Source organism: Arvicola amphibius, chromosome 11, assembly GCF_903992535.2.
Source record: "Arvicola amphibius chromosome 11, mArvAmp1.2, whole genome shotgun sequence".
NCBI classification, from domain to species: Eukaryota; Metazoa; Chordata; class Mammalia; order Rodentia; family Cricetidae; genus Arvicola; species Arvicola amphibius.
In genome coordinates, this window is record NC_052057.2 from 34,011,293 (window position 1) to 34,030,232 (window position 18,940).

General features: G+C 48.6%; 1 protein-coding gene across 4 annotated transcripts in view; it reads right to left on the reverse strand.

Moving 5' to 3' along the window:
* The window catches only part of Jade1 (jade family PHD finger 1), a 54,999-nt gene that overhangs the window by 27,434 nt on the left and 8,625 nt on the right, over positions 1 to 18,940 (reverse strand). For all 4 annotated transcript variants that reach the window (XM_038347202.2, XM_038347201.2, XM_038347203.2 and 1 more), the window contains exons 2-3: positions 10,547 to 10,624; positions 1,191 to 1,276 (exon numbers count right to left, since the gene is read on the reverse strand). In XM_038347202.2, the coding sequence (XP_038203130.1) occupies positions 1,191 to 1,276; positions 10,547 to 10,598 (138 nt within the window). In that variant the 5' untranslated portion in view covers positions 10,599 to 10,624. The remainder of the gene's footprint in view (positions 1 to 1,190; positions 1,277 to 10,546; positions 10,625 to 18,940) is intronic.

Sequence of the window (18,940 nt, forward strand, 5' to 3'; positions counted from 1 at the left end):
CAGAGTAGACCAAGGAAGGACAGAGGGACTGGAAACCTTTGCATAGGAAGCACTTTGCTCTCGGGATTTTACATGGACCAGGCAAGGACAGAGTACCATGCCTGCTGCTCAGAGGCTTCCGTCACAATCCTAGGCTGAAGGGACAACAGGACAGTATGGACATCAAAAAGGCTCAGTATCAGTTACAGCAGCAACTCAGGATTTATCAAGACAAGAAACTACAGCAGTAGAGATCTCGGTGCCATAAAAAAAATGCAGTGGGCACTGATGTCAAAATTGACACCAGGCCCACAGCATCTCCCACACCTGCCCACCATGGAAGAGCTTCCTGGAACCAGTCTCTACCACTGTCTGGTAGGGGATGTTACTCCACCACCAAGAAACTCCTCTGCTCCTGAACAAAGCGGTCTCCAGTATCAGACTGGCCTCCAAGGAACACCTGTCACTGCATGGCCATCGCGCCGTAAGCCAACTGAGGTCATCCCACAAACAGCGCGATGCCAAAGGAAGTTTCCACAGCTTCCCCTGAAAACCCACAACAGGCTGACACCCTGGCTTTGAATCCTAAGCCTGGTGAAGGGTGTAGAGAAAACAGCTCAGGACGACAGGGCCCCAGACAGCTAAGGCCAGCGGGGAGGCACCTCTAAAAACAATTTTAACGAGGAAAGGGAACAAAACGTAGGGTGCCAGGGAAACGTAAAACGTGAAACAAACCGGGAAAGGGGGAAAGCCTTAAGCATAATCCCCGGAACAAAACTTCCAGAATTACGTTGGGTTTTTGCCAAATAAGCCACAAATTCATGGCTCAACCTAACTTGAGGCCGGCAGTGACTTGGCAGCAGCTGAACCCGCTCATCTCCTGGCCAGAGGAAAAGTTGCTGGGAGCCAGCAAAGATGGAACAGGAAAGGAAAAAGAATACAATTAATAATAAGAGCTAACATTCACTGTGCACTACATACATGCCACGCATTCCGCATGTAAGAGCCTCCATGTATTAGCCCACTTACTCCTCCGGAGACGCCAATGAGACACACATCTGCTTCCCACCATCTTCCCGGGGTATAAAGTGAGGCAGACGTCAAGTAACCCGCCCAGACCTGCACATCGTAGGGCAGCATGAGGGCAGCAGGTTTGCATGCACACATACGTACAACACCCACGACCACAGCAAGCAAGCATTCCAAAGTACCTCAGAAGGCTTTCGGTCCTCATGTCTAGAGCAGGTGCTCCGCCCATGCTGGGATCGAGAATGCTGGGACCACGTGGTGGACAAGCCTAAGGAAACAAACAGCCAAACAGAAACCGTTAAAAAACACACACACACACATGGGATGAGTGTTTCAGTGCTGATGTGCTAGCTGCGTAAGTGTGAGGACCTGGTCCAGATCCCCAGCCCCCTAAGGAAAGGCTGGCATGGTGGTGTGTGTAAGTAGGGCCAGTCAGCCCGTCTATCTTCAGGTCTAGTAAAAGACCTTCCCTCGAAGGTAAGGTGGAAAACAGAGAGGAAGTCATTCCCTCACCAACCTCCGGTCTCCACATCTGTCCACACGGGTGAACATATCTTCATACACATGCACACAGAGCACACATGCAAGAGACTGTGCCGGTCACTGGGGTGTCTCCAGTGACAACCTACAAAGCCGTACCCTGGCCCTCACACGGTTCCTTCCTTCCTGTAAGGCCTAAGGCAGTCACAGTAGATTCCTGTGTGCAGGCTGCTCCACCCGCCTCATGTACAGAGGAGAGGGAGAGGGAGAGAGAGAGAGACAGAGAGAGAGAGAGAGAGAACGCACAAGAGCGCACACCACAGTATACTCCAGGGGTGGAGGCTGCACCACACTGCTATGACAAACTAGAAAACATCCCCTAAGTCATCAGTCAAGTATCTAATGTCAGAATCCCTGGGCTTGACCCAAGGCCGTGTCCAAACATTAAAAAAGAAGAAAGTATGCCTCCATAAGGCACAGAAATCTCGCGTTCCCAAAAAAGCAGAGAACCTCTCTCTACACCTACTCTCTCTGGAGATGCTCCAACCCCCTCCGACAGCTCCTTACCAGAAAACTCAGGTATCCTAAGTGCCACCCGGACTGAGCAGACTGAGCACTCCTGGGACCTGAAATTTCTCTGCAGCACTGAGAGCTCCTCCTGCCTAAAATACCCCTTCTACCACACTGCCTTCCTTCCTGGGTCCTTATTCTCTGGTTTCTCCACTTCCAGGAGCTGAGTCTCTAAGCAGAACGCCCGGCTGAGCCTGAGAGCTACATTCTTAGACTAAGGTCCCCGTGGACTCACTGCAGACCCAGGGTAACCCTGGTGGCAGACATCAATTTCTCAGTCATTCTGACATCTGCCAACTCCGCAACGTAAAAACCAGTCCAGACTTCGCCTGAACTACTTCTGCCTCTTCAATCCCTCCTGAGACGAGTCCACCACGTCTACTTGAGGTCAGAAATCTACAAGTCATCTGGATTCCCCTCCTTCCTGCTCACAACACAGCCAATCAGTAGCCAAGTCATAAGCCAACCTTCCAAGGCTTCAGAACATTCTGTTCTTCTAGTGCCCCCTCCCCCGCCGCCACTGCTGCCTCCTGCTGTCTGCCAGGTGGACGACCTCAATGGCTTCTGCTCCGTGGGCACACAACTGCAGCAGGAGCAGACAAAGCGCCCCCAACCACCTTCACTTTTTGCCTAACTTGCTGATAACTCATAGCATCCTCCTGTCTGTAACTACAGCATGCAGACACTCAACAAAAACTGACAAAACCCCACAAGGCTAAAAAGCAAAAGCCCAAGAAAGCCACCATCTTACCAGTGAAACCACCTGTTACTCAAGCCCTTATGGCCACAGAATCTATTAGACAGACACAGAGCCTGCCTCAGACAGACTCTTCACATACGCCTCTCATCCAGTTCTTAATGATGACAACTAACAGGGATTGTGGGCTCCGGCAAGGAAGGTCTCTGAGCTACCCCTGAGTACCAGTTCAAGGCTGGGCCACCTAGCTGCTGTCACTTCTGTGACATTCTAGTGGCTACTTCTGGTTGAGCAGAAGTAGGGATGGTGAGTAGCCTAGTGTCCAAGGCTTGCCTAGCATAGCCAGGCCCTACACCACAGTTCCAACTCCACAGCAGTAATGGATTCAACACTGGTACTTACTCAAGTCAATAATGGTACTTACATTCAAAATGAATGGGAACGAACACACACACACACACACACACACATACATATACACACACACACACACACACACACACACACACACACACACACACTGGAAATAGTGTCGCCACACTGGGAATGAGGCCAACCTGCAGAAATTCTAAAGCTGGTCATCACAGAGAAAGAAGTGATTCCTGAAATTCACAGAAGACTGTGGACCAGGGCCTTCCTCTAGCAAAGGGGCTCATACACCTTCCCACCCTCAACCCTAATTATGTACAGGTATATAAAATAGGCATAAAAACCAAACATTTACTAACTATAAACCAAAAAAAATCAGCTTAAAAACATCCATTAGCATACATAATTTTTAATGTATTTATTGATAAAAGCAAATTTGCACACTAATAAAATGAATGTCCTATATTTTATGTAAAGAATTAAATTTTGGTTGAATATTTCATATGTCAGAACACAGAGAATCTACATTTTTCATTTTGATCAGTATTTTAACTGTTTTCTTTCCCTTTCTATTTCTGTCATTGCACATTTAGAAACCTCTTACTGTTGCCGAATGTTTCATGACCCCCACATTCGGTTTCTTGTGGGGTTACAGCTCACTGTTTAAGGGCTGGAGAGATAGCTAAGAATGTTCTTGCAGAGGACCCGGACTCAAATCCCAGCACCCACATGATGGGGTCACAATCATCTGGAAGTCCAGTACCAGGGGATTTAAGTCCTCTTCTGGCAGGCATTCAGAGAGTACACACACAAAATACCCATACAAATAAACATCTTTAAAAAAGAAAAATATTTAAAACACACATGCACACACAATTCACTGTTTAGGAAGCCATACTCCAGGAGGTCCACAGACTGTAAAAGAGGGGGCACATGTATGCATGGGATCCCCAGAAAGGCCCGAGAGACGGACAGAAAGAGACAGTCCCTTCCGTGTTCTCGGTGGTGCTGGGGATGGAGCCCAGGACCTCTACGTGCTGGGCAGGTGCTGGAGCTCAGCCTGAGCCCTTGCTGAACTCTGGAAAGAGTTATCATTGGGAATCAAACAAAAACGAAAAGCTTCCAATAGAATCATTCCTTTGTTGTACTTTAAACATGGCCCTAAGACAGGAAGAGTACTGAGAATTCCAGAGTTGAAGCAGAAACACAGCATCCGTCCGTCCTCTCTCAGGTCTCATGCTCCTGTCTTCTTGGGATGTCAGTCAGCACCATTCCCAAGCTGTCCAAGCTTCCATGAAGTTTGTCATTGTGTGGACTCAGAATGCAACAACACTAGGAAACTTTGCAAATCTTGACATTCTGCTTGTACCATATTTGCTTTTAAAATAGACACCCAAGACTGCTACACGCCTGGTACCCATCAGCCAGGAGTAACTCCAGTTTGGAACCCCATATCAACCACCTGGACCCTCCTACTTTACCTGGTATCAATCAATATCATACAAGAATGAAAAAAAGAAACACACTATACTATAAAACTTATTTGCAGAAGGGAAGACTGGAAAAAAAATAAATTCAAATTATCACTGACATAATATTTTCAGCAGTTTATTTACTACAACTTAAAGCTACTACTTCTAGACCCTCATCAGGGAAACTTCTCTTTGCAACAGACAGACTGCTACAGAAAACCACAAATGCAAAGTTGCTGAGTCTGATCCCAACTGATAAATCTACCACAAAATTCCAGAACCTAAGGCTCGGGGAACACTAAGAGAGATGGCAGGGACACTGTAAGAGCCAGGACCAAGGAGTTTGCGCTGAGGCTGTGGCCTATGTCAGACATGACACTGTAAACACTGTCGTGGACGAGCTAAACAAGGACCACAAGAGACATGCCAGTGTGGACGGGAGAGACCATGCAGCCTCACCCCACATTAAGGTCTGCAGGTAACTAAAGGAATTCGTGAAGCAGTAAAGTCTTCCCCAGTGAGGAGCACACTCATTATCCTATACCAGTGGTCAGCCAGAAAACATCATACACGGAAGGTAGTATTTTCACAGACTGAGCAGGTTGTTTATACACTCAGAAATGTGCACACACACACACACACACACACACACCTGCAACAAAGAAAAGGAGGCTACCGATTTGAAAGACAGCGCTGAGCAGGGGTACATGGGAAGGTTTGGAGGGGGAGAAAGAGGAAGCTATTAAGATCTCAAAAAAAAAGTAAATAAACCCAGAAACAACCTAAAACTCCACCAACACACTGTAAAGATAAATTATGACACATCCCTTCAATGAAACACTAGCTAGCAACAAAAAGGAACGCATCATAAACAGATGGGTGAAACACTTGCTTCATGTGCCATGGATAAATTCTGAAATAATTACACTGAGTGAAAGAAGCCCGAGCAGAACGGGTACAGCGCACTGACGGGAAGTCAGGGAGGGGAGGACTAAGCCATCCTGACAGCAGATCAGTGGGGCACAGTCGGAGGAATTATTTAGATTTTGATGACATAACACACGTAAACATGGCCAAACCTCTCAAGGTACACACTTAAATATGTGCAGCTTGCTGGACATACATGAGCCACCAGGAAACTATGAAAGGGCCATCACCACTAACACAGCACCGTTCTTGGTAAGAAAGACTCCGGCCACCTTCCACACAAATCCTAGACTTGGATGAGGATCCCAGTGAACAAGGGGAACCTCCCTGCTCCAGCTTCCTTCTGACCTTCCTGTTCAAGACAAGTCGCTATTTTACAGAGCATACACAAGCACAAGGCAGAGTTTGTAGGAGTTCAACCTAGTACGTACGTATGTACGTACGTACACACACACACACACACACACACACACACAGACAGACAGAGCAAATCCTCAGTAAATATATTTTTGAAAAGTGGATAAATTTTAAAATGTTGTTCAGGGAGTCATCGGTGTTGCTCTATAGAAACTACGCCTAGAGCTGAAGATGGCAGGTGCAGGGTCACACTCCTGTCTGACCTAGTACGTAAGTTTGTGAGCTCCCAGAAAATGAGCTTCCATTCAGCAGCAGGTGGGTGGGGCTGCTCTCCTGCAGAATGCCTGTCCATCCACAACACATTCTGAAAGTCAGAAGGACTCAAGCCTGGCTAGAATTACAGCAGCACCCTCCCCTGTGCCACTCTCCTAGGCCTGGAGGGGGTCTGAAGTGGAGGGGATCATCAGAACGTTATACAGCAGCTGAGGAGCTTGGTGTTCTGGCGCTGCCGTCCTAGAAACGAAGGGGACTGAAGCAGGAGGACCTGAAGCTCAAGTCCTGCTTGGGCGAGACTTCAAACTCCAGACTCAAATAGCTTAGTAAGAGTAACAGTAATTATCGCCACACTTCACTAACTAAGCAGTTGTGGCATGAAATACTTTCAGAAGGGGGCACGTCACGCAGAAAGAGGAGCCTCAAGGTCTGTAGGTAACTCATGCTACAGCAGACAGACAGGGCATCTGCCAAAACCAGTAGTAACCACACTGAGCCAGCGCTTGGCTCTACGCTCACGTCCAAACTGCTGATAGCTGAAGGCTACAGGATTCCGTCAGGCATCTTCACTGCTACCAGCATAGCACTTGGGAGGTGGGGTCAGGAGGATCAAGAGTTCAAGGTCATTCGAGGGCAGCCTGGGCAATATGAGACCCAGTCTCAAAATAGAAACATAATAAGTAAACTTTTGTTCCCTTTTCTGCTTGCCTTCAGCAAGAAGTAATGATCTTGGCAATAACGTCTAAAATTATGGCCACTCCCTGATAAGTAAATGATACCCAAAGCTAAGTCCTCTCTATTGACAAAACAGTTTTGTCACACTATCTCAAACCCTGAAAGAATGGAAGGGAAATAGTCTGTCTTTTTTACTATCCCCAGCTTCCACCAGGACAGAGAGCATTTGGGGCTAGCACAGTTACAAAAGGCTCCAAGATCACAGCAGGCAGCAGGCCATGCCTATGCAAGTACCAAGCCCCTTCTGCTCCTGCCAGACATCGCCAGCACACCCCTTTGAAAGATTAAAAATAGCCCTGCTAGCTTGCCCTGAAGCTAACACAACGGGAAATCCTCAAGAGTAAATCTAATGCATAATGCACGCCACCTCCCAGTTTTGGATCAGTTGCGTGTAATAAGCTGTTCCGGCTCTGGGCTGGGCCCTACCACCACCACTAAAAATAAAAGGTAGGGGAAGATTACACTATGCAAGAAAGGTTCTGGAAACAGAGACCGTCCGTGTTCACGCCACCACAAAACACAGACTAGGAAAGCCCTTCCCTCCACCCCAACAGAGTCTCTCCATGTCCGAGATGAGCTTCTGCCCTTTGAAAGAAAACAAGTCAACAGGTAACACAGGTCCAGGATACGGAGTGCCATGGGCCAACGTCACATGGGCCAGTGTCACAGCATCAGGATGCAGACCTAGCACATTGCTCCTGGGCAAATAAAGCCATGGTCACATAAATTCTCAACTGAAACTACACAGACAGCATCAGAGCAACCTGTTGTCCATGCTGGGAGAGGACCCTAGCCCGCCACAATTCCTACAGCCAACCTCTATTGTCCAATCTATCCCCACCTTCTGAAAAGCACAAGCTTGACAGCAGTCCTTGCATAGTATTTAATTTTTCTTATTTATATAGGGAAAATATGCAAGGATAGAGATTAGAACTATAATTAGTCTCTGACAACCAATAATATTCCTGCCCAAAAAGGGATATTTTATTCTAATTTGTCTCTGCAGATAAAATGAAATCTTTAGAAATAATGAAACTAAGTGGTGGGCCCTAGTCCCACCTTTGCCACACTCCTAAGGGCCAAGGACCCTAGGTGGAAGCAAGAAGTTAAGGGCTTGCTTCCCCAGGCCACACCCGGGCAGGGCATAACTTCAGACTTTGGCTGTGCTACCCAGTCCCAAGAGCCCAGCAATTACAGACAGTGCCTACAAACACCCAGCACTGTTCCATCCAACTGCAGGGATGGGCCTCCAGGGCAGCTGGAGGAAGACCAACAACCATGAAGACCGCGGAGGAGGGCTCGCACCTGGCACAGAGAAGGCCCATCCATCCCCAACTGTAAATACCACACTGCTATTCCCCTGGGCCAGGCCAGAAAACAAAGCAATGGCCTCCAGACTCAGAAGCCGGCAGGCCCCGGCCAGGCCTGTGGCTGGTGCTGTGGCCCCATGCTGACGTATGCAGCTGTCTCTCCTCCACTTGGACAGCCTGCCAAAATCCCAGTCAGGCCTGTGGGCTGGAGAAGCTGTGAGGGGGCCATTGTACAGACCCTGATGTAAACAAAACTCAGGACACAGAAAGCTACAAGATGAGCAAGAGCAAAAGATGCCACTACCACCCCAGCCCCGAGTGTGTACAAGGGGAGGGGTCCCAGTGCAATGAGGGGCTTAGCAGCAGAGGCCTACACATGAACTAGCTGCCAGGGAAGGAGGGGAGAAGAGTCCAGAGCTGAACTCCACAGATACTGCCGTGGGCCCTGGCACTCTGTCAGAAATACTTGCTCACCACTCTCACCGCTCACCGTAATCACCAAGTCACCAAGCCTGACCAGACAGCCATAAAGCGCCACCAGCTACCATATGTTCTATACTGAACCCACTACATGTAAGAATTCCAGCAACTGTCATTGCTATGCCCCACAACCACCAACAGACTCCCATGTGCAGCCAAGAGCTGAGCTTGGATGGCATTCTACCTTAACCTCCCAATGAACAGACAGGAGCATAGTAGGAGAAAGGAAATGGCCCATCGCAGGCAAGGTCTGAGTTGGGGATGGACATTTTTAATCGTGAGTGTGTGTGTGTGTGTGTGTGTGTGGAGGTCAGAGGACAACTTATAGGAATGGGTTCTCCATCCAGGTCTCAGTGATGGAACACAGGATGCCAAGCTTAGCAGCGTGCGCCTCAACCACTTCGCCAGCCCTGGACACACTTCTGGTAAGGATTTTCTAAACTTAAAAAGACCAACTTTAAAAAATAGTTTCAGGACAAGAATGGTGTACAAAAGTAGACAGGAACAGTTGAGGACACTTCAATAGGTGTCACAGTCAAAAAAAAGAAAACCAAACTTTTGCCAAAGTAGAAGCAGGAGCTGAGGCTAAGTTGAGGGCCTCACGACCAGCTCACACAGGGGGCCTCACTGGCCTGCCTGTACAGGAGAACCTAAATAGCCCCCAAGGAAATAAGAGAAAAGCCCTCGTTTAGAGACAACATCCTACCTCCCCTGATTCCCACTTCCCCTTCACTGTAACTCCCTTGCTTGGCCCAGATGTCAACTCTTCAGTTCCTCACCCAGCTGTCAGACCTGGGCACAGCTCACCTCCACACCACCATTGCTCTCAGTTCTGTGCCCACCGCACCACGTCTTCCCTCAGCAGCACAACCATGCTCATGCCAGCTGCCTGAGACACCAGGCATTCGAACCGCCCTAGCTGACCAAGGCGTTTCGTCCCCGGGAGCTGCCTGAACACTGCCTCCTCCCTGGGTCCTCCCAGAGCCCCTCTCTGGAGTCCCCACATTCCACTTCCACAGCACACCATGAGAGCGGTGTGCACATCAGAGCTGTTCGTAACGTCTGAGGCAAAGTGCCTAGAAAGCAGGGCCTGGCTCCCTTCCCGCCGCACAGTACAGCAAGTTTTCTTTCAAGGCTACCAGAGTTTAATGTGTAATGTCAAACCTAAGCTAATGGGCTGGAGTGCAGACACCGAGTTAGGTACAGAATCCCCTTCTGCAGTCTGAGGGGAGCGCGTCTCTCGGCAGACTGTTAGCTCCCCAACACAGACACTGTGTGACATTTATTTTGACTGCCTGGAAGCCAACTAACTCCTGGTTCTCAGCTACACTGTGAAAATTTGAGGTTGCCAGAGAGCCGAGATGCAGACAGTGACAGTATTAAACACCGTCCCATTAGACCCGGGAGAGGGCAGGGACTCGTGTGCCATCCATGAAGAACCTGGACTTGGTACCCTCCCATCACAGTGGGCAGTCCTCCATTTGCCCTCGGAGCCCCGGGCAGGTTGAGCTAGTTAATAATTACCTGGCTTTGATTAAGTTCCCTCTTCATAGAGAGCAACGTGAGGTACCATAAATGATGTTTAATGAAAACAGACACACCAGTGGCTCTTGGAACTGAATTCTTCTCCCTGGATAACACACAGGAAGCCTGCAGAAGGCCTGCCTGCAGTCAACCTTGCCGGCAAAGATCTGGTTACAGCCCTGCGGCTCCAGCACACTCAGATGTGTTTCTCTCCAGGCCTTGCCTTTCTCTGACCTGCTTGATATGCAAAGGGCCTCGGCTATTTAAAGCATCATATTAAAAAATCATGGTTTTACACTGACCCAAACCCTAGTAGGCTCCAAGAACAACAAAGCAGGACTTACTGCCATTGTCGTCAGAATCCTCGCTGCTGCTGGGAAGGCGACCTCGTTTCATGATCTCCCCGGGAGACAGCAGGCAGCCTGCAAAGCAATGAGACAGCACTTAACCCAAGATGGTAACACGCCATCATCAAGTTGTGCTTCAGATGGCAGCCAGGATGCTGCAAACAAAAGCAAACACGGGGCCTTGAGTAGCATTTGAACTGCAAACAGTGAAAAGACCAAAGACACACAATTAGCTGAGATCATTAACAGACCAGGTTAAGAGTCGGGGGAGGGGTAAAGCCACAAGTGGGCAGGTCTCCCAGAGGTGCCACCCCTTCCCTCCACAGTCCCCAGACATCACAACTACTCAGGAGTCTCCTCAGCCCTGGCAGCGAGCGCTGCAGAGAACAGTCCACAGCAAGGAGCAGTCTGTCTCCCAGACAGATCTATGCTCTGTGTGCAGACTGGGGGGCAGGGATGGGGTCGGGCCTCACACTTTGTTTATACCACGCACTGGGTATGATTGGGCTTCTTTGGCAAATTCTGTTAAAAATGAGCCCCAAATTTTATTAAGATGAACTAAGTAACAATCTGTGGCTCTAGAAAGGATCAGCGGGGCAATGGGGAGACACACGTGCCTTCTCCAACAGCTAGAAAAAAGGGGTGACAAGCTTCAGGAACGACGATCCAAACTCCTCCCTTCTGCTCCTTCACAGTAACTTCTCCAGGGTCATCCCGGATGGGAAACTCCCACTCCTTATTGTCCAAGTCTTGTCAGGACAAGTATGAACAAATTCAACTACTAAAAAATCAGGTAGCACACATACACACCGCACACACAGACACACACACAAAAAGAAAAACCCCAGCCCACCCAGCCAAACCTCAAGCTAGCTGGCAATCAAGGCCTCCAGCACAACGCAGGTAAGAAAGATACAGACTGCATGAAAGAGGGCAGTGGGCAGCAAGTACCTGGATGGACAGTCACCGACCTTGTACAGAGAAGTCTACACTCTTCCGAAAAATCTAAAAGGCTTTTCCAATGTCTTGGCATTTGTGGGGCCCTGACCCTACTGCCAGATCAATGACTCCCCAAGAAAAAAAAACAGAGAACTTTTCAAGCCAGAGGATGACAGCCCTTCACCTACCCATCCAACCAACCCTCCTCGGTGGGCATAGGCAGACGTGGCATGAGGTTTGTTTCCAATGAATACACAGCGAAGAGGAGTAGTGGGGACAGCCGCAGCACCACGCACAGCGAAGGGGAGTAGTGGGGACAGCAGCACCATGCACAGCGAAGGGGAGTAGTGGGGACAGCAGCAGCACCACAGCGAGGTGGTGACTAAAACCTAAAGCTCTCCTCTGAACAGACCTGTGAAAGGGCAGTCAGAGAGGCAGAAAACCACCAGACTACGGGGGACTGAAATATGCCACTGCCGTCTAAGGTTTAACTGGGTTGTCCTCCTCGCCCTACCTGACCAACTGCAAAATATAAATTTCCCTTTTGTAAAGCAAATTCCACTTATAAAAGTGTCCCACAAAACGGTTCTTATCATTACACAATCCTCAATTACCTCTGATTAGCGCTTTAAGGCCATCTTCCCACAGCTTGTCCCCCTCAGAGTCCAAACCCCCTTCCCTCTATACAGTCATCTGACAACGTTTGCCCCTCTTAAAGAGCAGCACGAGCAGCCAGAGAGCTCAGTGAGTAGGTGCATCCCACTCCTGCACAGGACGGAACTTGTCCCCAGAGCCCACCAAGGGCTGCTCGCTGTCATCTGTAGCTCTGGCTCCAGCCTCTCTGGGCACCTGCACTCATGTGCTAACACCCACACACAGGCCCGTAATTAAAAATAAACCTTTGAAAAAGATAATAGCTTATTATCTCCATATCTAAGGCCTTTGGGGTGGTCTTCACTTTTTTAATAGGACATATACCCCACACACACCCAAACACACACACACACACACACAGTTTATTTGCCTTTATTCCTGTAGCTTCTGTTGTCAACCATTCACAGGCTCCCACTAAGTGACCCTGAGAGGGTGTTGAGTCTTTCAGAGTCTGGTACAGGGCAGTAGCTTCCTCTTTTGGCATGAGCCCACAGGACTGGTTCATTGAGATATTTGGACTCCTGAACTTTAGTGCTATACTTTGTATGTTCCTCCAGAGAAATTCACCAGTTTAGGTCTGTGGGCTTTTGTCTTCTGACTAATTCTCTACACCAGTTAAAGGGGACATTGGTAAAGAGCTCAGAGCACAAACATAATTTCAACACCCACAAGGCACATGGAAAAGCAGGGTTCACTTGTGATCCCAACACTGTGGACAGAGACAGGAAGACCCAATGGGGCTCCCTGGCAGGCCAGTCTAGCCTCAGTGAACCCCAGGCCAGTCACTGAGAGACCCTGTCGCCAAAACCTAGAACAACCCTAAGGCACCCGTTTGCAGTCACACACACCAGTAAAGGCATCTACTGTGGTTACCAGCAGTCCAAATGGAGTTGAGAGCCACCTCCACAGACAGAGTTTCTGAGTCACAACCCCAAGATCCACCCATTAGATCTCCCCAGAGAGATAGTTCACGTATAACTCCCAACACACACATACCCGTAACCCAATCCACACTTGAAATGTCTGTCTTCCCTGCCACCCTTGTGCTGACAGTCACACTCCACAGACAACAGGAAACACCCCTCATCCTCCACAACGGCTTCAGGCTTCAACTCCTCAAAGCCTAAGAAGGTGGAAAGAATTTTCCCTTTTTTCTTTCTTTTTTGGCTTTTCAAGACAGAGTTTCTCTGTGTAGCTTTGAAGCCTATCCTGGAACTCGCTCTGTAGACCAGGCTGGTCTTGAACTCACAGATCCGCCTGCCTCTGCCTCCTGAGTGCTGAGATTAAAGGCATGAGCCACCACGACCGCAGAAAGAATTTTCTAAAAAGTGAAAATTACCACCTAAAGGAGGGATTTATTAGTAACAGCAAGACACAGCCCAGCAGACGAACGATGACCCTTGAGAGCCTGCCTGAGACGGCCCAGAGAACCTGAACGCCAAACCAACAAGTTATCGGTGCTTGCTCCATCTTTGCCAACGCAGTCAACTTCCATTCATGGGACGGCTTAGAGAACTCGGAATCACCGCCCATCAAAATGCCTTCCTCCCAGCTTTCAGACAAAGCTCCAAGCTAGACTGATGATCGGAAGTACAAGTAAAGTTAATATTCTCCTTCTCATGAATCCCACTCTTGTCCACCCTGAAGACCCTGAGTAAGGGAGCTGAGAACAGTGGGCTCTGCCTGGGGTGGGGGTTAACGTTCAGCCAAACTCCTTCCTCTGTGGCTCTCGTGTACTTAATCCTTGACATCAGGCCGATTTATCTCACCCAGGGTTACTGACTGTATCAGAGACTCAAAGTCCGAGCTACTATCTTTAGCACACACAGAAGGCTGCATGTGGCAAGCATCTGTCCACTAAGAGCCGGAGCAAGAAGGAGCGTCTGCGTCATCATCCCTGACATGGGAGCACTGGCTGATGGCTACCTGGCTACCTACTCAGATGACAGGGAGTTAAGTAATAACCAACTGAAAGAGCTCACAAGACTCCAGAGAAAGCAGCTGAGACCCCTAACAGCAGGGGAGGCACCCACAAAGACCTGAACAGGCGGGGAGGCTTCAGGGAGCTTTGTGCCTACTGAATGAACACAAACAAGACCCTAAAGCTCAACAGTGAACCAAGGACAGACACCAAGGTGAGAGAGCCAGAAAGCATCCCTCCATGAGACTCGGGACACCGTCTCCACAAGACTTTAGTGTTTTCCTTTACAACAGAAATCCTTTTTTCTTTTTTTGTTCCATTTAGCGTACGTGTGGGTGTTTTGTCTACATAGGTGACTGTGCACACGTGCATGTCTGGTACCCGAGGAGATCATGAGAGAGAGGACAAGAGGTCCCCTGGGACTGGAGTTACAGGCGGCTGTGAGCTACCAAGTGGGTGCCGGAACTCAAACCCAGGTCCTCTGGAAGAACAATTAAGTCATCACAACAGCGCCTAGATACTCCTTATTTACATGTGACTGCAAAGTTTATTGGTTGGCATTGGGTAACTCTGTCAAACCCTCCTATTAAGGATTTCAACCACTATCATGGTTTGAATTCATCCTTGACAGTCTGTGAAGTGACCACAGCAAGAGTCTTGCAGTGAGGGCAAATGAAGCCAAGGCAATAGCGGCACACAGCCCAACTGAGGAACAAGGAAGGGTCAGAGTGAAGTCCTCCGAAGGAACTTTGGAGAAGGTGGTCTAGCTAAACCAACTTGGTAAGAATAGTGCAGAAGCCCAGGATGGAGAGTTAGTGCCCAACACGAGGGCAGGTGACCATCACTGAACTGACTGAGCAGGACTCCATTTCTATTTTATGTGTGTGATGTCTTGCTTACATGTATGTCTGCGCACTGCTTGTATGTCTGGTGCCTGAGGCGGCCAGAAGAGGGCGTCAGATCCCCTTGGAACTGGAGTCAAAGGCACTTGTGAGCAGCTGTGTACATCTGGGAAATAAACCTGGATGTAGTGTATAGTGTGATTTCTAATAGGTCTTTTAAAAACACTGAGTCAGATATTAGGGTGTGAAAGCTGAAAGATCAGAGAAGCAGAGTGGCCAACCACTAGTTCTTACCTGAGTCCTCAGACCGAATGGGGTATCCTGTCTCTGCAAGTCCTCAGACTGAATGCCCTGAGCTCCTATCTCTTCCCACCTCATCTTCCTCTCCGCCCAGCCATATCCCTTCCTGTCTCCACCTTCCTAGTGCTGGGAGTAAAGGTGTGTGACTCCTAAATACTGGAACTAAATGTGTGAGCCACCACCACCTGGCTCTATTTCTGAGATTGCATCAATCTAGTAGTACAATCCAGGGTGGCCTCGAACTCAAAGAGATCTGTGTGCCTCTGCCTCTTGAGTGCTGGGATTAAAGGTGCATGTCACCACTGCCTGGCCTCTACGTCTAACGAGTGGCTCGCTCCACACTCTGGTCCTCAGGCAAGCTTTGTTACAGCACAAACAAAAATCGCCACACTTGGGTCCTCTGGTGAAGGCAGAGCTCTAAAGCAATGAGCCATCCCTCCATCTACCTTTGGTCGGATTGGTTTGTTTGTCTTGTTTCTCAAGACAGGGTTTTCCTGTGTTGCCCTGACTGTCCTGGAACTGTCTCTATAGACCAGGCTGGCCAAGAGCTCACAGAGATCCGCCTGCGTCTGCTGGGATTCATGGTGTGCACCACCACAACCTGAACTACCTTTTGGTGTTTTCACTAGCTTAAATTAGCACAAGGAGCAATGAAATTACATTACGGCCCTTCCACACTTGGGTCTTTATACTGTTTTTATTTCTCCCCCTCTCGCTCTATTCTCCCCTCTCTCTAACCGCCTCCCCCTTGCTGGCCTCCCTCCTCCCTCCCAGTGTCCACTTCTGCTTTCATGACACATGTATTCCAGTGGCCTTTCCTCCCCTACTCCCTCAAGATCTCTTCCTTCAACAGGGCTGACAAGGACTGAGAGGAAGCATTTACTGCTTAACAGCATATAGTGTTCTTCTGTGTTCCCCAGTGTGTCCCTGAAGATCACAATGTCTGCTGAATAGTCACTATATTTTCCCCCACAATGCCACCAAGCCTGACTTAAAGGGATTTGATGTCCAGGAGCCCAGAGAGTCCAGCTGCTGTGGGAAACACAACAACTAGATTAAAGCACTAGGTAGTGGGCCCGAGAATCGGCATTTCCGGGAGAGTGCAAGAAGTCAGGTTACAGCGAGAGTATCATTGGTCCTTCCTAGAGAGCGAGGAGAACTGGCTGGACCACTAAGCAGCCATCCAGCATCTCTGTTCTCTGCAAGGTGAGATGTGTGGCCAAGACAACTGGCCCGCTGCAGTGGGCACTCAGGGCACCAATCTCCTCAGAGGACCAAGCATGCAATCCTCTGTCACGTGGGCTAAAACACAGTCAAACCTACACATCAACTCAAAAACTGCACCAAGTAGGAGACCACAATGTGAACAGCTGTGGACGGCTGCCTTTCTGGATGGGGAGACCCCAGACACTACTGTCTGCACGGTAAGAGCAAGGTCCCTCAAAACCTTCAAGCTCGCGTTTGCTTTGACTGAACTGAAGAAGTTGCCAAGCAGTGAAATGAAAGACTAGCAGATGATCGACCGGCCCTAAATAGCTCCAGAACGGGAGTCACTGAGTTCAGTGGCCGCAAGGTGGCCCAGGGGACAGAAGAGAAGGAATATTACCAAAGATTAAGAATGTGGAGGGTGTTTATTCAACATTACTCCTGGGAAAGGGACTCACAGAAGAGACAAATCAGCCAGGACTGGACCGAGCAAGGACCATTTATCAAGCCATAAACTCTACGGCTCTAATAAGGATCACACCCCAGTGATTTTACTATCTTATGGCTCATATGCAAAAAGGCTGCCTTTTTCCTCAAAGCATCAATTTTATGCACTGTGTCTCCATTGTTATTTATGTCACCGGTAAGAAGTTCCAGAAGGTACTCAATTAAATCCTCCACAGACTTCTTTAGCCACCTTACCACCCAGTTCAGCACTGAAATTACCTCCTGGACAAATAGCCGAGTTTCCACAAATGGCCGTGGCTTAGGCTCACCAGCTTGCACGCCTTACTCACCTCGGGTATCCAGCTGACCTTTAACTGGAGTACCGCCTAGTAGGCTAGTGTGAAACTTCCTGGTCCTTCCACTCTCACTAAAACACACTCTCCTGAGGAATGTACTGTCAAACACCCAGCAGCCTTACACAAACCCGGGGTCTTGTCAGCCATTCTGTTTGCCACGATCACACACTTCAGTCTAACTTGACGGCTGACTCTCATGCTGCAAGAGTGAGCCCCCAAAAGATTACCTCATGTTCTCCCCCCAGGTCACCTTCTTCCGTTCTGTTCTGTGTACAGCTTTCCAAGCAACCAGAAGTGCAGTGAAACCTGTCTACCTGTCCCCAAATTCATGTAAAAGAAACCCAAGTGGTATCTGATCTCAATTTTTAAATCAAGAGCATAAAATATCCAAATAACCAAAATTAATCCGGATGCTCAGTCTGATACAGTGTTGACAGTTTACACTGTATTTCCCATTTTAACCAAAATGAGAAGCCGGAACAATCAGGAAGTTAGCTAGACCTCAGTTAAACTTACAGGCACTGCAACCTAAGTATTTCAACCAAAACAAATGAGTTCTTTAAAATGCATGTCACATACCAAACTTAAAATGCTGCCCAAGCTACTACAGGGCCTTGCTATAGAGTTGATGTCAGCAATAAATATGTCCTCCAAAAGAGAACTCTTGACAGCTGAGCTGGTGCCGACTCTTGTATCTAGTGATGAAAACATTAACACCGCCCTGGAGCGGTGAGCACCAACTCACGTGGATTCTTTACCAATGAACTTGAACTCAGATTTGAAAAGCAGCTGGGAGAATCTTAAAGAACGTTTAATGAGAGCTCCACGACAAACCACAAGCTGCTCCCACTTGCCAGTTCACAAACGATTCAATCATGCTCACACCTAAGACACTTGCAGCCCACAAGGTGTATGAATGAGCACTCAGTTAAAACTCAGAACCAAGGCAGGCCAAGAAAGGAGGCTGAAACAAGGAGATGTGAGTTCAAGGCCAGCCTGGGCTACTTAAGGTGGCGTTCCAGGTTAGCCTCCTGGGCTATACAAGCAAAACTAAAGGGGTGCGGGTGGAGGGCACTGAGTAAGAGCAGCTGTGACAGAAGCACAGGGGCCTTGGTGCCATGACGTACTGTAACTTCATTTAACATGAAAGCAAATGGATTCCCACCTGAACAACATCAGTCTTCACCCTGGCGTCAACCTTGATCTTCTCGGACCTACCTCCGACTTCAGGGAATCCCTTCCTGTAATACTCACATATGGAAGGAAGTGATGTACACACTTAAAAGAGGCAAGCAACAACTGTAAAAATTCCAACAATAGTTCCGCTTACACATAAGGGAGAAGGGCAAGGGATACATACAATTCCTTATACTCAAAGGCAACTTCAGATCGGAAAAGGGTCATGGTGGTTCTGAGAAGGGGTGGGGGCGATGGCCAGTCGTATTCTAGACAGAAACCCTTCATCAGATTGGGCACGATGGGCTTCTCTCAAAAGACTTCCTGGAGGAAAACAGAAGTTTATTTTCCAGAGCATTCAAAAGTTAGCACTTCATTCTGCCTTGAGGTCTGTGAGCCAGGTTCTAACACACAGGTCACACTAGATCACCAAAAAATGACCTTTTAGGCAAAGAATGAAAGAGCCAAGGAAGGATGGGGAAGGATTCAAAACCCGCGCCTGCACCCATGGTGGGATAAGGCAAGAGATACAGTATCTACGGGTAATTTT